The 19420-nt window shown below is 38.1% G+C and overlaps 1 protein-coding gene across 2 annotated transcripts in view; it reads left to right on the top strand.

Moving 5' to 3' along the window:
- The window catches only part of LOC128642290 (folliculin), an 84086-nt gene that overhangs the window by 45877 nt on the left and 18789 nt on the right, over positions 1 to 19420 (top strand). The window contains exons 5-10 of one of the 2 annotated variants that reach the window (XM_053695007.1): positions 860 to 1020; positions 4530 to 4621; positions 5405 to 5589; positions 7934 to 8047; positions 8142 to 8265; positions 10145 to 10276. In XM_053695007.1, the coding sequence (XP_053550982.1) occupies positions 860 to 1020; positions 4530 to 4621; positions 5405 to 5589; positions 7934 to 8047; positions 8142 to 8265; positions 10145 to 10276 (808 nt within the window). Of the gene's footprint in view, positions 1 to 847; positions 1021 to 4529; positions 4622 to 5404; positions 5590 to 7933; positions 8048 to 8141; positions 8266 to 10144; positions 10277 to 19420 lie in introns of both variants that reach the window. The other variant, XM_053695006.1, reaches the window with a different exon arrangement.

The raw sequence follows: 19420 nt of genomic DNA, 5'->3' as shown, positions 1-19420 counted from the left end.
GAGGGCTGTCTTGACTCTAATTTCCTCAGCCGTAGGCGCTGTACACACCTCTCACCTATTGGCTGTCTTGACTCTGTAATCTATTAAGTATAGATGTTTAGGTCTCACATTGAAGCGTTATAAAGGAGCAGTAATAAAATGTTTTAAAGTGCTAGAGAATCCCACAAAAGGATTAAACACATAGGACCCCATTTATCAAGCTGTGAAAGCAGCTTTGGGGCCCAGGGTTTCAGGCTTGCGTAAAACGCTAGTTAAGTAGAACGGTCTTAAGACCACTGCTGCTTAAGCTCTCCGCAAAGTGTGCAGAGTGAAATCATCCGATCTGCTCGGAATGATTGACAGCCCCTGCTCGTGGGCGATTGGCCCCAGCAAGCAGGGTACAGCATTGCACAAGGAGGTCCAGTGGACATGTTCAAGGTAGCGAACCATGTCCGTCCGTCCGACCGTTTTTAAATGGAGCCCATAGTGTCAATGTCTATCTTAATGTGGACTGTATTTGGTAGCTATGCACATATGCCAGTCCAGAGCTGAATTTAACTATGCATTTAACTTCTTTGTGGGTGTTAAACACATAATTCAGTTCAAGCAATAGTGCAAAAATAATTTTTTTACGCACATTAGGGCATTTTGTTTTACTGTCCTTTATGTCCCTTTAAGAAGCCCAAAAGCTACACATTTAAATACTTACTGTTAATGAGTGAGTAAAACATAATTTAAGTAAATTACATTTTACTTACATTACTTTTTTTTTCTTTCTAAAAATGTATTCATTAGGAGCTGATGTGAGTATCCATCCATTACTATTGGATGTTAAGGATTAAACACTAATGTACCAATACAAAGTCAGTGTCTCTTGCAGGTATTTGATGCGGAGCAGTTCGGCTGCCCCCAGCGCCCACTAAGGATTAACACAGCATTTACGCCATTTTTGCACCAGCGTAATGGAAATGCTGCCCGCTCCTTGACCTCGCTTACAAGTGATGACAACCTATGGGCATGTCTGCATACATCCTTTGCTTGGTAACTATGCAAGGTTTTTGACATCTCACTAACATTGATGTTGGTTGTAAAAGATACCAAATTACTACTGTACAAATGGATCCCTTTTTTTTATTTTTATTTATTGAAATTTTTTAAAATTTAAAGAACAGAGTATAAAACTCAGAACAGAATAATATGATACATTAAAGGGACAGTCTAGGCCAAAATAAACTTTCATGATTCAGATAGAGCATGTAATTTTAAACAATTTTCCAATTTACTTTTATCACCAATTTTGCTTTGTTCTTTGGTATTCTTAGTTGAAAGCTTAACCTAGGAGGTTCATATGCTAATTTCTTAGACCTTAAAGCCCATCTCTTTCAGATTGCATTTTAACAGTTTTTCACCACTAGAGGGTGTTAGTTCACGTATTTCATATAGATAACACTGTGCTCGTGCACGAGAAGTTATCTGGGAGCAGGCACTGATTGGCTAGACTGCAAGTCTGTCAAAAGAACTGAAAAAAGGGGCAGTTTGCAGAGGCTTAGATACAAGATAATCACAGAGGTTAAAAGTATATTATTATAACTGTGTTAGTTATGCAAAACTGGGAAATGGGTAATAAAGGGATTATCTATCTTTTAAAACAATAAAAATTCTGGTGTAGACTGTCCCTTTAATAGTTAAAGGGTTATGAAACCCAATTTTTTTTTCTTTCATGTTTCAGATAGAGCAGGGAATTTTAAGCAGCTTTCTAATTTACTCCTATTATCAATTTTTCTTTGTTCTCATGGTATCTTTTTTTGTGAAAAAGCAGAAATGTAAGCTTAGGAGCTGGCCTAACAAATAAACAAGAGATAGCTGTAAATGAGGAATTAAAAACTTTCCGAATTTAATGGGGAAATTAAAGGTAATATTTAAACATTTTATTTACAAATCTCAAGGTCTTCCTTTTAACAAGAAAATAACATATTTAACTAATGTAATGTTAGCTTTGCTCTTAGATATTATAGTTGACATTGTCTCCATTTGAAGAGTAAATGTTTTTCTAGTATACATTTCTGCTGACTAATAAGGAATATATTAAGAACTTCAACTTTGTTTTAGTTAATGTTGATAACCTGATATAATAAGTGATGTCATACCTTTATAAGGTTAGGTTCAGAATTGTAAAGTTGCAATTTATTTGATAAAAAGTTAAAGGTCTACTTGATATTTTTGTATAATATAAAAAGATAGATAATGCCTTTACTATCCATTCCCCAGCTTTGCATAACCAACATTGTTCTATTAATATACTTTATAACCACTACAACTGACGGTTTCTAAGCCTCTGCAGGCCACCCTTATCTCAGTGCTTTTTTTTTTAATGCTTTTAGCAATCTTGCACTACAGCCAGACAGTACAAGGTCATGTGTGTCATATAGCTAGCATTGTGTTCTCTACTGTGGAGAATGACAGAGCTACAATAACCAGCGCTAACTGGCTTAAATGCAAGATTGTAAAAAGATAAGAAAGCACTGAGATAAGGGACAGTCTAGTCTGCAGGGCCATGGATGCAGGTAATTATAGAGGTAAAAATATATTAATAGAACTGTGTTGCTTATACAAAACTGTGGAATAGGTATTAAAAGGGTTATGTATCTTTTTTAAAAAATAACAATTTTCAAGTAGACTGTCCCTTTAACTGCAAATAAACTAATTTGATAGGAATTGTCACCTTTTTAGAGTACCATAAAGGTCAGGGTGACATTATATCATTACCACTAAAAGTTTAAATCATAATGCAAAAAAGGAACATTGATAGCAGACAACCTAGTCTAGTATCACTCATAAATTAAAAGGAACATATCCACATGCAGTTAAAGGAATGCTTTGAGATTTGTATATAGTAACTCCTATATAACTGGCCCCAACAGAAAATATAAGATGAGACAATAGGCTTTTAAACCTAGGTAAACCCAGGTTACAACATAATAGCACTTTTTTATTTTACGGAAACTAAAACATTACTCTGTTTTCTTCAATATTTAAACAACTAATATAATTTAAAAACACATCTGCATATTATTATCAGGCTAATAATTGCTTCAATACATCATTATATCTAGTGTTTACTGTATTTAGTACCAGATTACAAGTGGAGCACTATTTATCGCTTTCGCTCAATGTCTAACACCGATCAAATAAACGTTTAATGTGCGTGAGTTATCGTACATATTTCAAGTTGAAAGTAAATAGTTTGCGTGCAAGCGAAACCCGATGTGCGCTGACTGGATATCAGATTAACTTCTCCCCAAGGACTTCAATGGAATGTGCGTTTAAAGAAAACGCTTATTGATCGCTTGCTAACCCGACACTATATTAAACCCGAGAGAAGTTTTTAATATTTCACATTCCAATGTTCTTCACATACAGGACAATGTTCTTTGTATTTTAAATAGTTATTTCTCTATATATCTATATATACTTATACCTGTGTGTGTGTATATATATATATATTTATTCATATATATATATATATATATATATATATATATATATATATATATATATATATATACAGTGTGTATATATATATATATATATATATATATATATATATATATATACAGTGTATATATATATATATATATATATATATATATAAATATTTTACATTAATATTATCAGATATATATTAAAATATATATTTTAAAAATAAAATTATCTTCTATTTGCAGATGATTGGAATGTAAAATATTTACACTACCTTCGTATTTAGCACTACAGGTCTAACACTGTATCAGGTTAGCTCACATGAAGAATTAGTTATCTTAAAGTGCATTATGTAAATATTACATATAAAATATATATTTTTTTATTATAGATACTGTAAAAAATACCTATATATTCAGGTGATTATTTTTAGACTTTTTAAGTATATCTATAACACTGGTTTTCAAACCTGTCTTCAGGCTTACCTAACAGGCCAGATTTTGAGGATATCTGAACTGGAGCACAGGGAAATAATCAGATGATTAGTAAACATGGTTATTTTACTTGCTCTAACCCAAGGTAATCCTGAAAATCTGGCCTGTTAGTCAGGCCTAAGGACAGGTTTGAAAACCAGTGTTATAGATATACTTAAAAATATTATATAATATTTATATAATGCGCCCTAAGATAACTAATTCTTCATGTGTGCTTACCTGACACAGTGTTAGACCTACAGTACTAAGTACGAAGGTACAAGGATATGCTCACGCACATAAGGATGCACACAATGCTATATGTTCCAGGTGATATTAGAGACTTACCTAGGACTCCATAGAAGACAAAGTTGGATCCTGGATAGTTGTTATTATATCAGATTTCTAGATGCTACAGCAGTTGTCCAAATGAACTAGTGATCACTGATGCAGCAGTATTAGTTGAGCGTAGAACATGCTTTTAACCTTTTTTTTATGCACAAAAGTATATTTAGCCTGTTTTATTGGCGCGGGTCTGATAGCAATGTGTGAGTTCGTTGTATTTTGTCTTGTAACAAATGCTTGTATTTGTTGTAGGCTGCTAAAGGCTTGCGGCTGTCGTCTAACGGAGAAACTTTTAGAAGGTGCTCCTACCGAAGACACCCTGGTGCAGATGGAGAAGCAGGCAGGTAAGGGCAGATTCTGCTACTCAATATTAGCAATGATTAGCAAACAGTATTCAGTTTAGTAAGTAGGGAAGGTTCAAGATCATACAGTAGGGGAGACAAAGTTAAATATGAAGGGTACAGGCAGTGGTGTATGTAGTTTTTGTGCTGCTCTAGGCACTGTGAGACCTGCGGCCCCCCAACACTGACTCCTTAACAATTTTGCCACGGATATTTATCAAAATTGATGCCCAGGGACACACGGAGGGTTCACGCACCCTTACTAGACAAACAAGGATCATTAATTTAAAAAATAAAGAGTAAATAAAATGTATGGAGTATTTTACTGTGCAAACTCTATGATGTTGGTCTCTGATCAGGTAGAAACGTTGGACGCCCCTGGTAGAATTCAATTTAAAGTTCTTTGTCAACTTTCCTTATTGAGGTCCTGGGATTTCCCAGCTTCTGACTATGGCCTTGATAATCAAAAACTCGCTACCCTGGGGAGAAATCACACAAAATCTTTGTGATTTTTTTTAGATTTTATATTGTTAAGTAGGAGACGCTCCTTCACATAAAGAACACTATATAGTGATGGCAACATATTTCCAGATAAAGTTTCTGTTAAACGAGCAGCAATGCACTGCTGGCAAGTTGAACACATCTGACGAGCCAATGACAAGAGGCGTTTATGTGCAGCCACCAATCAGCACCTTTAACTCATTCTACAGCAGTTGTTTGTAATGCGCCTTTGACATATAAAAGCGGGGATCTTGTCTCTGCCTTATTCCTGTGACTTGCTTGCAGATTTGGAAGAGGAGTGTGCAGCCTGGGAGTGTTCTGAAGTGGAGGAGGGAAGACCAAGGCCACAGCCAAATGTGTTGGAAAGGCGCGAACTCTCCAAATGTCCCACAGAGTCATCTGTGCTGTCTGAATGGAACATGACAACCAGAAGGACAGCTGTATTCAGATCTCTTAGGCACATGAGACAGGTGAGATCAGAAAGTGTGTGTGGAGCACTAAGGTACTTACGTTTTGATTAAAAGGACATGGAAGTAATGCATTAAAGCAGTGATTGACAAATCTGTTTAACATTTAGGAGCCAGTAAGAATATTTAGATACAGATCTATGAATAATAACCCAAAAATGTATGAGCCAGGGGTAAAATTCTAGGAGTTAGTGGCTCCCTGGCCCCTGGGTTTGTCGAGCTCTGCATTGAAGGGAATGTAGCATTTCTGCCCACTCAACTATGGATAAACTGCTATTTATTCTTTTGCTTATTTTTTTGTTTAACTTAGGATTTTACCTGCTCCAAATCACACATGAAATCATTTGAGAACTTTATAGAAATTTACAGGAACATTAGAGTTGTATATATAAACAAAAGAAAGGTTCTTTATACAATCTACGACACACATGCCAGTGTTTTTAATGGAACTCGGAGCACTGTACAAATGGGGGAACACAGCGGCTGCACTTGCCAGTTTACTGCCCGGCTCCCAGTGTGGTAGCCAGGCCTAGTTAGCCTCCTCTTCACTCTTTGTGCATATGGACTGTGCGCAGTGTTTGCTTCAGAGACAGCACATCATAATCAGGGGAACCAAAGCAGCAGACACTAGCTGAGAGGCCCAGTCAAATGGGCATTCAGGGCCAGTCCAATATTTATTATTCTATTTATTATGCTAAACGTGATTACAAACTGAGGCTTTTTTGGACAGAGCAGGCTTTATTTATTTATTTTTTGTTTTGCTTGAGTTTTTTTTTTTTTATATTAAGAAATGAACTAGAAAAGATTTACATACAAAATACGCAGTTTTGAAATTCAGAGCTAAAGCGGTTGAAACGCCAGCTGAGTATGTTCACCTTCCTTGATTATGGCTGTAAATTAGTTTGTGTGCTGCTCTAAGCAATCACTGTTGAGCCTGGTCAGGCTAATTGTGGCAGAACCTGATTTTCGAACTCTTTGGTAAGCTTGGAACACACACAATTTTCATAGGTATTTTACACAAAAAGCAAACAAAATAATCAGTGTATATTCCATTGCTATTTAATTTCCATTAATCTTTAATGAATTCAGGGGGAATTAAAATTTGAATTTATGTATCGTTAAAGCGACATGAAACCCACAAATTATTCTTTCATGATTCAGACAGAGAATACAATTTTTAAAAATGTTTCCAATTTACTTCTATTATCAAATTTGTTTTGTTCTCATGTTATTGTTTGTTGAAGAGATATCTCAATAGGCAGCTCACACATGTCTGAATCCCTACATGACAGGAAATAGTGCTGCGATCTAGTGCTCTTGCTAATGTATAACATTGTTGCAAAAGTGCAGACACGTGCACACTCCTGAACTTAGAAGGATTGATTTGGAAAGAATCCCAAAAAAGAGATGCAAATTTTAGCACTTATTAGAGGCTAGGTAAAGGTTAAAACATAACTTTAACTCACATTCCCATTTGTAGCAATTTATTTTAATAAAAGTTATGTTTTAACCTTTACTCAGCCTCTAATAAGTCTGGGCACAGAGTGCTACAATTTGCATCTCTTTTTTGGGGATTCTTTCCAAATCAATCCTTCTAGTAACTGATGGATGCAAGCACCACTCCCAAATACAGGATACAATTATAATAGGAGATAATAAATGTACTCCAACTAAATAAATAAGTGATCGATTGGGAGATTGCCGCTGTTAGTGTGTTTTTCTTGTACACTACTGAACCTACCTGCCTGCTTTTCAACAAAGGATAACAAGAACATGAAGTAATTTTGATAATAGAAGTAATCTAGAAAGTTATGAAAGAGAAAATGTTTTGGTTTTATGTTCCTTTAAAGTCAGCTTCCGCCAAGCAGCAATGTACTATTGGAACCTAGCTGAGCACATCTGGCAAGCCAATGACAAGTGGAATATGTATGTAGTCACCAATCACCAACTATCTCCTAGCAGTGCATTGTTCTGTAGTTTACTTTAACCTCTTTGCATGGGTCAAACACATAGTTAAAACAAGCATTAGAGCAGTAATATCATGCGATTACATATTTGAGCATTTTCTTTTTGTATTTTTATGTCCCTTTAATAACGCAAACCCTTAAACTGTATCCATCTGTCTTAAACTCCATTAAAGCACAAACACCCAGTCATTCTCTTTACTGTCTCTTTTGTTTCGCACATAAAATCCTCTCCTCTAACTTGTAAGCTCTTGTGATAGGACCTTAAATGTCTACGGGACAAGTATTGTGTACTTCCTCTGTAGTCCTACTGACTGACCATGATGATACGTTTTGCATATATTTTTTTTTATTGTAAATCTTTGAAAATTGGTTATTTGTAGGTATTGGGTGCCTCTGCATTTCGCATGCTGGCCTGGCATGTTCTGATGGGAAACCAAGTTATCTGGAAAGGGCAGGATAAGGAGCTAATCGAGTCTGCATTTGATGTGCTCCAGGTATGTACTCAGCTAATATGTCATGTTTTATACAGAGGTATTTATGTCTTTTCATTTATAGTCATAGTCATTTGCTATCCTGTGTCCCCACTAGGCCATGTTGCCAGTAGGCTGTGTTCGGGTGATTCTATACAGTGAGCAGTATGAAGATGCCTATAGGTGCAATTTTCTTGGGCTGAGTTCTCAGGCAGAGATCCCTCCTCACGTACAGACATCAGGTGAGTCTCACATTATAAGAACTTAAAGCATTTAGTTATTTAGATGTTTCCTAATAATATTCAAACTAGTTTACCCTTATGGTGTTTATAATATTACAATATAATAATAGTATAATATATTGTTCTCAACCAGTTTCTAGGTGAGTTTTTTGACTAGCCCTGAAGCATAAAATGCTTTATATGGGTACAATTATATAATTTTGTGGGTGGTCTATCAACAGGAGGACCTGATTCAGGTTCTGCTCACACTGATACTGCCTTAACCAGACTTGTGACAGTGGACTGAAAAAGTCCTTCTGTCATTGAGACACCTCAGTTTTACCTCCGATTCCACCGGGTATGTTAGTGTTAAGCAAGAGCTGCGGCATCAACTCCCTCTTCTTCTCTAACTCACTGTTTTTCACTCCTGCGTCGGACAACAATCTTAGGTAGGGTACAACTACTGTTCGTCTCTGAAACTTTGGTCCTCTTAGAGAGGATCCTAAACATTTCCAGGTGTGGCTTTTCCCCCGTTATGTTGGAGTGTGTAACAGCATCGATCCCGAATGTGTCTCCCCCACTCATACGCTTCCTAAGTATGTGCCAATGGCGCAGTCACAAAATAAACTTAGGCATCTGATTAATGGCACTCCACTAGCCACTACCAAAATAAAGTCATACAACAAAGAAGAAACAGAAGCCGGTCCGAAGCTTTTCATAACAACCCATGTTCCTGTTAGGGTCTTAAGGTTGTTTACATCATTTCACATTTGTTTGCAATTCCTTAAAGGTCATATCATTTACTTGAATCTTGTCTAATTCTCTTTGAGATATCAAAATCCTCATAAACTTTTGAGTTATAAATTAATGGAGACGTGTAACTCCTTTAGTAAATTAGTAGGGGGCGGGGTTCTAAAATATTTTTATCATTACAGCTCATAAAAGCAATTTTATAGGCTAACGTTAGTTTACATAAGACATATTGTATGGAAGATTCAGTAGGGTGCCCCTACTTAGTTTATTGTGCTTTTCATATTTAGAAAAGTCATACTCAATTTCCTGCAACAGCCAACTCCCACACACTAGATGAGTTATGTCACTACTGGCCAACACATAAGGGCACCTATGATCATTTATCAGATTTGTTCTATTACAGTTTGAGTCACGTTTTGCTTTCTACAGTTGTTTCTTTTTGAAAGTTCACTTTAGAGCTTATTCTATAGTTCAGCACCTAAAATACCATTTAACACGAGACTGTAATTGACTGAATTTTGTTTAATTATCTATTAATTTAATTATATAATTGTTACATTGTAAGATTATCATTTAATATGAAAGTTCTCACAATATTGTGCACAATACTTATTGTATACACATAAGATTGTATATTGGCCCTCAGGAGTTGTGATTTTCTATGTTATTCCTCTATCTTTTACTACTATTTTGCGGCTTTCTTAGTCTTTGTTTTCTTTTCGTTGTCTTTTCTATATGTTTTTGATTAGATATTGACACTAAATTTAATAAAGATAATTTAAATCTAGAAGATTTTATGTCCTTGGCTGTATTTTTCAGAGTCTTTTCCCTTCCTTTCTGCTTGTTGTTAGCCACACGGTACTTTCTATATACTTATGCAAAATGTCTGCTCCAGTCAAGACTATGGGTGGTGAACCTTTTTGAGAACTTATGTCCTAGCTACTAAAAAGCTAAACAATGATCTTCCAGGCAGTATTCTGCTAGCTGCTGGCAGTATCAGGCTAATGCAGGACAACTGTGCATGCCGGATTATGTGTGTGCCATCTTGGGCAAGTCTGCCAAGGTTTTACCACTCCTGAGCTTACAGATCATGTGGCAAGACTTGGGACTACCGTGATAACATAGTAATTCTCTGATTTTTCCATAGAATTTGCAGTTATGGTAGATTTCCGAACGGCACCTCGTTCCAACCTGTATCCAGTCTTGTTTGTGGATGATGAGCCACTCAGCAAGTATGAATTTGAGGTGGCCAGTGGAGGTCCTGTCGTAACTGACCGGGGTAAGTTATCTTTTTTACAGAACAGACAAGTATCAGAAGCCGGTTAAACATGAATAACATGACCCTCCAACAGACCTCAATAATAATGTCTTACTGATAAATTATCTTTATATAGTTTATGTTACCAGAACGTGACTTCAGAAAACGTCTGTACATGCTGTGAGGTATATATATTATATACTAAATGTGCTAATAGAACAACAATAAAGCCTATACAAATGTTACAATAAATGCAGCAATTTAAATGATTCCTCAGAAAAAGATTATATAGTGCAACATTGTATTACCTTCACTTGACAAAATGTCCCTTACGTGTGTATTGCTGAATATTGCTCTATTTAAAAAGGCAAGTTCAAATGGCCCTGCCAGGCACCAGGAAAATATGATAATCAAGGAATGTACAGGAACCTAGTATCTTTTATTTAAACATTTAACAAAGTGATGGTAAATCCTTGTGTTTGTGAAACGCTAGGATTTACTATTGGAAAAAATAAAGGGGTCTTTCTTTCATGAAGTATAAAATACTTGGCACCATCTGGCCTGCACGGCTATTTGCTAAGAGGTGGAAACGTCACCTCTCAGCAAAATAGCACTCTGCCGTGGGCTGCCTGAGGAGCTCAGTGCGGCAAACAAATAAAGGAGCTTTCAGCATGAAGTATTTTATAGTTTGTGACTGAAAGTCCCCTTTATTTGTTCCACTGGTAAATCCTAGCATTTCACAAACACTAGGATTTACCATCACTTTATAGGGGTATGAAAACCAAAAAAACATTTTTTTTTCATGATTTAGGTGGAACATACGACTTTCCAGTTTACTTCTATTCTCAAATTTGCTTCATTCTCTTGGTATCATTTGTTGAAGGAGCAGCAATGCACTACTGGTTTCTCTCATGTAATTGGCAAGAGTCCATGAGCTAGTGACGTATGGGATATACAATCCTACCAGGAGGGGCAAAGTTTCCCAAACCTTAAAATGCCCACACCCACAATTCAGTTTTACAAACTTTGCCTCCTATGGAGGTGGTGAAGTAAGTTTGTGCTAAGATTTCTACGTTGACATGCGCTTCTCAGCATTTTGAAGCCCGATTCCTCTCAGAGTACAGCGAATGTCAGAGGGATGTTAAGGGAGTATCACCTATTGAATGCAATGGTTTTCCTCACGGAGATCTATTTCATAGGTTCTCTGTTATCGGTCGTAGAGATTCATCTCCTACCTCCCTTTTCAGATTGACGATATACTCTCATATACCATTACCTCTACTGATAACTGTTTCAGTACTGGTTTGGCTATCTGCTATATGTGGATGGGTGTCTTTCGGTAAGTATATTTTTTATTACTTAAGACACCCCAACTATGGTTTGGCACTTTATACACTTATATAAAGTTCTAAATATATGTATTGTACTTATATTTGCCATGAGTCAGGTTCATGCATTTCCTTGTGCAGACTGTCAGTTTCATTTTTAGGGAAAATAAACATATTGAGAAATATTTTTCTTACTTGGGGTTTTTAGTCTTTTTTTCAAATTGACTATATTTTTTCTTGCAAATTGTGGGTAGTTCTAGGCCCGCGGGTGCGCCAAATGCTAGACTTTATTGCGTAATTTTTGGTGCGAGAATTTATTGGCGCGAAAAGTACGTCCGTTGACGCAAGTTCATCATTTCCGGCGTCGTAGTTGACACCGGGTCCTTACACACGGTTGCGTCGTTAGTGACACAAGTGTGTCATTTCCGGATATTGTTGGCGCCAAAAAAATTTCAGTTACGTTGTGCGTCATACTTGGCGCCAAATTTTTCATTAATTTAATACCCCATTGCTATTTGCCTCTTGCCTTTCTCTATGTCAGAGGGCTATGCTTTTTGCATTTTTTTTCCCATTCCTGAAACTGTCATATAAGGAAATTGATAATTTTGCTTTATATGTTGTTTTTTCTTTTACATTTTGCAAGATGTCTCAATCTGATCCTGTCTCAGAAGTATCTGTTGGAACTCTGCTGCCTGATATAAGTTTTACCAAAGCTAAGTGCATTTGTTGTAAACTTGTGGAAATTATATCTCCGAATGTCATTTGTAATAGTTGTCATGATAAACTTTTACATGCAGAAAACGTGTCCATCAGTAATAGTACATTGCCAGTTGCAGTTCCTTCAACTTCTAATGTACATGATATACCTATGCATTTTAAAGAGTTTGTTACTGATGCTATTCAGAAGGCTTTGTCTGTATTTCCGCCTTCTAATAAACGTAAAAGGTCTTTTAAATCTTCTCACTCAGTTGATGAAATTTCAAATGACCGACAACATAATGATTTATCCTCCTCTGATGAGGATCTATCTGATACAGAAGATCCTTCCTCATATTTACACTGACAAATCTACTTATTTATTTAAAATAGAGTATATTCGTTCTTTATTAAAATAAGTGTTAATTACTTTGGATATTGAGGAAACCAGTCCTCTTGACGTTAAGTCTAGTAAACGTTTAAATGCTGTTTTTAAACCTCCTGTGGTTACTCCAGAGGTTTTTCCTATTCCTGATGCTATTTCTTACATGATTTCTAAGGAATGGAATAAGCCAGGTACTTCTTTTATTCTTTCTTCAAGGTTTAAAAAATTATATCCTTTACCAGCAATTTCTATAGAATTTTGGGAAAAGGTCCCTAAAGTTGATGGGGCTATTTCTACTCTTGCTAAACGTACCACTATTCCTATGGAAGATAGTACTTCCTTTAAGGATCCTTTAGATAGGAAGCTTTAATCTTATCTAAGGAAAGCCTATTTATATTCAGGTCATCTTCTCAGGCCTGCAATTTCTTTTGCTGATGTTGCGGCTGCATCAACTTTTTGGTTGGAAAATTTAGCGCAACAAGAATTGGATTCTGACACATCTAGCATTGTTCGCTTACTGCAATATGCTAATCATTTTATTTGTGATGCCATTTTTGATATAATCAAAATTGATGTTAGATCCATGTCATTAGCTATTTTAGCTAGAAGAGCTTTGTGGCTTAAATCTTTGAATGCTGATATGACATCTAAATCTAGAGTACTATCTCTTTCTTTCCAAGGTAATAATTTATTTGGTTCTCAGTTGGATTCTATTATTTCAACTGTTACTGGGGGAAAAGGAAATTTATGCTTACCTGATAAATGTATTTCTTTTTCGATACGATGAGTCCACGGATTTCATCCTTACTTGTGGGATATTCACCTCCTGGTCAGCAGGAGGAGGCAAAGAGCACCACAGCAGAGCTGTATAAATAGCTCCTCCCTTCCCTCCCAACCCAGTCATTCAACTGAAGTTAGGAAGAGAAAGGAAAAGCCAAGGTGCAAAGGTGTCTGAAGTTTTAACAAAAATTTAATAACCTGTCTTATTAGAACAGGGCTGGCCGTGGACTCATCGTATTGAAAAAGAAATACATTAATCAGGTAAGCATAAATTTCCTTTTCTTTTTCAAGATACGATGAGTCCACAGATTTCATCATTACTTGTGGGATACAATACCAAAGCTATAGTACACGGATGAAACCGGAGGGACAAGACAGGGAACCTAAACGGAAGGCACCACTGCTTGAATAACCTTTTTCCCAAAACAGCCTCAGTCGAAGCGAAAAGGTAACAAATTTGAAAAATTTAGGAAAAGTGTGAAGAGAAAACCAAGTTGCAGCCTTGCAAATCTGTGCAACAGAAGCAACATTTTTTAATGCCCATGAGGAAGCAACAGCCCTAGTGGAATGAGCCGTAATTCTTTCAGGAGGCTGCTGTCCAGCAGTCTCATATGCAAACCGGATGATACTCTTCAGCCAAAAAGAAAGAGAGGTAGCTGTAGCTTTCTGACCCCTATATTTCCCTGAAAAAATGAGAAACAAAGAAGATGATTGACAAAAATCCTTAGTCGCTTGTAAGTAGACTTTAAAGCACGGACTACGTCTAAATTGTGTAGCAGGCGTTCCTTCTGAGAAGAAGGAATAGGACACAAAGAAGGAACAACAATCTCCTGATTAATGTTCTTGTCTGAAACAACTTTAGGAAGAAAACCAGTTTAGAACGGAAAACCACCTTATCCGATGAAAAATAAGGTAAAGAGAATTATATTGTAATGCTGAAAGCTCAGACACTATTCTAGCAGAAGAAATGGCAACAAGAAACAAAACTTTCCAAGATAAAAACTGAATTTGTATGGAATGCATAGGTTCAAACGGAACCCCTCGAAGAACTATAAGAACGAAACTCAAACTCCAAGGAGGAGCAATCGGATTAAACACAGGCCTGATTCTAGTCAAAGCCTGACAAAAAGATTGAACATCTGGTACATCTGCCAGACACATGTGCAAGTTGCAACAAAAAGATAAAGCAGAAATCTGCCCCTTTAGGGAACTCGCTGAGAAACCCCTTTCCAATCCTACTTGGAGAAAAGACAAAATCCTGGGAATCCTAACTCCACTCCATGAGTATTCAATGGATTCACACCAATAAAGATATATTCGCCATAACTTATGGCAAATCGTTCTAGTTACAGGTTTATGTGCCTGAATTAAGGTATCTATGACCGAATCAAAGAAACCCCGCTTGGATAAGATTAAGTGTTCAATCCCCAAGCAGTCAGTTGCAGAGAAACCAGCTTCGGGAGAAGGAAGGGTCTCTGAATGAAAAGGTCCGTCCTTAAAGGAAGCTTCCAAGGTGGCAGGGATGACATGTCCACCAGATCGGCATACCAAATCCTGCAAGGCCACGCAGGAGCGATGAGGATCACTGATGACCTTTCTGATTTGATTCAAGCAATTACCCGGAAAAGAAGCGCAAACGGGGAAAATAGATATACTAGGCTGAAGGACCAAGGAACTGCCAATGTATCAGCTCAGACTGGGCCCAGGACCTGGACCCGTACCCCAGAAACCTGGCATTCTAACAAGAGGCCATGAGATCCAAATCCATCCGACCCCATTTGAAAATCAGGTTGGAGAATACTCCCGGATGGAGTTCTCCACTCTCCCAGAAGAAAGACTGTCTACTTCAGAAAATCCGTTTCCCAAGTGTCCACCCTTGGGATATGGAGCGCTGACAGATAGCAAGAATGAGCCTCCATCCACTATATAATATTTTCCACCTCAGCCATGGTTAAGGAACACCTTGTTCCTCCCTGTCGCTGACATATCGTTCGTCTGAAAAAGGATGAAACTGGGCCGAAACCAACTGAGGCCAGATAAGCAGAGCCTTGAGCATGCTCTCAGATCCAGGAAGTCTTAGAAAAAGAACAGACTCCGCCTGAGTCCATACTCTGCTAAATCATGTTCCCCTGAATAGGTGATCCAGAGACAAATAGAGGAGACAAATCTGCATAGTCTCCGTTCCAGTGCCTGAGTATGCTTAACTACATAGGCCTGAAGTTAAACTAACAAACGGAAGTTAAAGGAACACAAGACACTACTCAGTTGATCAACCTCAGAAAAATGAAAGGTAGAGTAGACCTCACCGGAAATTGAACCTGCAACCCTTGGGTTGTTACAGAGTGCAGCCACAGCGCATGCCGAGTTATCTGTCCGGCTATTGTCCGTTGTCGTCACCATCAGTCCGAATACTCCTATGTACTAAGCCACTGAATGCCGAGAAGTGGACTGAAGGACTAGGCTCAAATTGAGAGGACTTAATTTCCTGACCACAGTCAGAAAAATCTTCATTGATATGGAATTAGTCATGAATCCTAAGAAAACTACCCAAGTGCTTGGGACTAAGGAACACTTTCCCAAAGACACCTTCCACCCGTGAGATCATGGGAAGTATAACACCATATCCGTGTAAACCCTGCTTGCTGCAAGAAGAACGCTGGAACCAGGATATCAGTCAGCTAGGGCGCCATTTTAAAGTCCCGTAACTGAAGCACCGCCAATAGCAATCCCTGAGTCTCCGTAAGAACTTGGAACTATGGTAAGACCGAAGGACCACGAACAGGAAGTGTTTGTCCAGGAAAGGCAAACCCTAAAACTTGAGACTATTCTCGAGAACAGCACATGAAGGCACTTGTGCTAGAATACACTGTTGTCATAAATTGACCCTCTAGGAGTAAAGGAGGAAGGGAACAAAATAAAAGTTTCCATCCTGAAGAACAATACCCTTCTTAAAAAAATGGTCTGAGGATTTCTGGTTTACGAAAACCACAACCCGATCAGAAACTGTACCAGTATTAGAACTGGAACAATCACTCCCAGGTCTGAGAAGTCTCCTACGCAGTGTAAAGACGTCCCTCCTATCGTCTGATCTTCAGAAAAGTCTGAAAACAGAAACTGCCTCTGAGAGAAAAACATTTGAGCAAAAAAACGGAGAGTCAGCCCCCTATAAGATCCTTTAATTCTGGATCGGGACATGGACATCATACTGTCTGTGAGTCAACAGCAGTCTATGTCGTTTCTGTATTTTTTTTTTATTTTTTTTAAATTGTCGTCCAGCCAAGTCCCATCAAAGATGGCTCCTGGCCAGGAATCGCCAAAATCTTAGGTTTAGAACATATATCCGTAAAACAAGGCTCTAACCATAAGGTCCCAAGAGCCGGAACAGAACCACCTAAGCTCCCAGCTTGATAACTGGCAGGGATAAATTGAATAAAGGAATTAACCAATATGAAAACCTTTATCCAATCCTGGATTTTATCCAGGAAAGCTACTGACTATAGCAAAGTACAAAGTACACAGATGGTTTCCTGGTGTATGACCCATTCCATAGGACTATCCTCTAAGGGTATAGAACTTCTCGTAGTGATATTTACAACTACTCCTTCCCCCCAAGGAATGACGTCCAGCCTCCTTAGCTGAGTCGGCTATGGGAAACAGTCTTGAAAACATAGGGAATGCCTAAGGTACCATTCCTTCTAAAACTGAAATTCACAGCAACATGGAGAACCCCTTAGAATAGCAATTCCTCTAGCAATTGCTTGTCCCTCGCGGAAAAGTAAAGAATAGAGTGTGAAGAAACGCAGGGCACTGCATGTGGGCCATATAATTTCGACTGAAAACTATAGGAGAAATATGTGGCCATTGCTAACAGACTCCCAAACAGCAATCACCATAGAGGGAGTAAACTCAAACAGAAAAAATAAATTTGAATTAATAAAATCTTCACTTAGGAAAACAATACTGTACCCTAAAAGCGGCAAAGGAACTCTATTCTCGCATGCGTTTGCTTCATCCTCAGACACAAGGGAGGAAGAAACAAATAAACAGCTGAAATGCATTTATAAAAATGTACACAGAACAAAACCGTTACTGTCTCTTTAAATCTTAAAGTAACTCCGTTTTGTATGTCTTTGTACCATCCTACGTCACAAAGGATGAATTAACAAATAACCAGCCTCTTACTCTTATAAAGTGTAAACACCACATTGAGGTCATTGTGTGCTTTACAAACTGACACATAATTAAAACAGTTCTGGACCTACTGAACTTCAGCTATTGTGCTGAAGGTGTCCCAGTGACTAAGTTAACAGAATAGCCATCAAAACCTTTAAACACGTCTGCCCCCCTGATGTTTATAAGTCCTGCCCTGAGTACTATATAGCTGTTTACACGCTCTACCTTCCGATATCTTAATGGAGGTAGCGAGCGCAGCTGACAAATGCTCCTAGAGCTCTGCCCCTCGTGGGCGTGACAGCACTCCAACTCCCGGCACGCTGACTGAACTGCGGCCAAAGATGGAGGAGAGGGCGCAGAAAAACGGCGGGAAGAAAACTCCGCCCATCGTGGGCGTTCCCGCATCAATCTCCCGATCGCCATTAAGATCTTATAGATCTGGTACCGGGGGATATAACTAAGGGCCTAAAAGAATAGCTGAGTATGCTACCGCATGACAGACAGCCCAGAAAATAAAAGTTAGCCGTCTCCCGGTCGGCATAACTTATGTTAAAACCTCCGGTAGGAAAATAACACAGACTTCCAGCCCCCAGTGTCTGCACAACATAGTGCTCTCTCAAAAAGAGATCCCCTCACATAAAAGAGCCCAATTTTTATAGTAACCCTGGACATGTGAAAGTATGCAAGGTTAACCATCTCCCGGTCGGCATATTTAATGTTAAAACCGCCAGGAGTAAAATGACACTGATTTCAGCCATCTGTATAACCACAATAAGGAGCCCAACTTTATCTTAGCCCTTGTATGTGATAGTATATAATATAGTGCTCACGTCCTTCTGAGAGAAAGATGTCCCCAGAAATAAAAAGGCAGCACTTACCTTGAAAGCTGTGCGACAGCATGGCAGTCCAGCAGGTTTTCAGAGGTCCTCTCCCTCCCATAGCCCTGTGGACTAAGATCAGCCTGAGTTAAAAGTGCTTAGGCTATCTATATTAGGGCAGCAAATATGTATAGGAGGCGCAGTGAGAATTATGTCCCACCAGTTCCTATTGCTTTAAAGCCACCAATTGCTCTACTGTAGAGGCTAAAAAGGTCTAGGCTACACCCTAGAACAAAGTAGCACTCACTGGCACTACTTTAAAAATAATAAACACTTGATTGAAGAATCTTTACTAACACCTCACTTTGCCATATCCTATCTAACTAACACAGGCAAAGAGAATGACTGGGTTGGGAGGGAAGGGAGGAGCTATTTATACAGCTCTGCTGTGGTGCTCTTTGCCTCCTCCTGCTGACCAGGAGGTGAATATCCCACAAGTAAGGATGAAATCCGTGGACTCATCGTATCTTGAAAAATAAAGGGAGTTTTTTTGCATCAGGATAAAAAACCTAAGGGTAAATCTAAGGCTTCTAATCGTTTTCGTTCCTTTCGTCAGAATAAGGAACAAAAATCTAATCCTTCCCCCAAGGAATCTGTTTCCAATTGGAAGCCTTCCTCAAATTGGAATAAATCCAAGTCATTTAAGAAACCAAAGTCAGCCCCTAAATCCGCATGAAGGTGCGGTCCTCATTCCAGCTCAGCTGGTAGGGGGCAGATTAAGGTTTTTCAAGGATATTTGGATAAATTCTGTCCAAAATCAATGGATTCAGAGCATTGTATCTCAAGGGTATCGAATAGGATTCAGAGTAAGACCTCCTGTGAGAAGATTTTTTCTCTCACACATCCCAGCAAATCCAGTAAAAGTACCAACTTTCAAGATGGTGACTATAAGGACTATTCTGCCTTTTGTTCAGCAAGAACATTA

Source organism: Bombina bombina, chromosome 11, assembly GCF_027579735.1.
Source record: "Bombina bombina isolate aBomBom1 chromosome 11, aBomBom1.pri, whole genome shotgun sequence".
In the NCBI taxonomy this organism is placed as follows: Eukaryota; Metazoa; Chordata; class Amphibia; order Anura; family Bombinatoridae; genus Bombina; species Bombina bombina.
The sequence above is the reverse complement of the archived record's forward strand: the minus strand, read 5'-3'. Positions and strand labels throughout refer to the sequence as shown.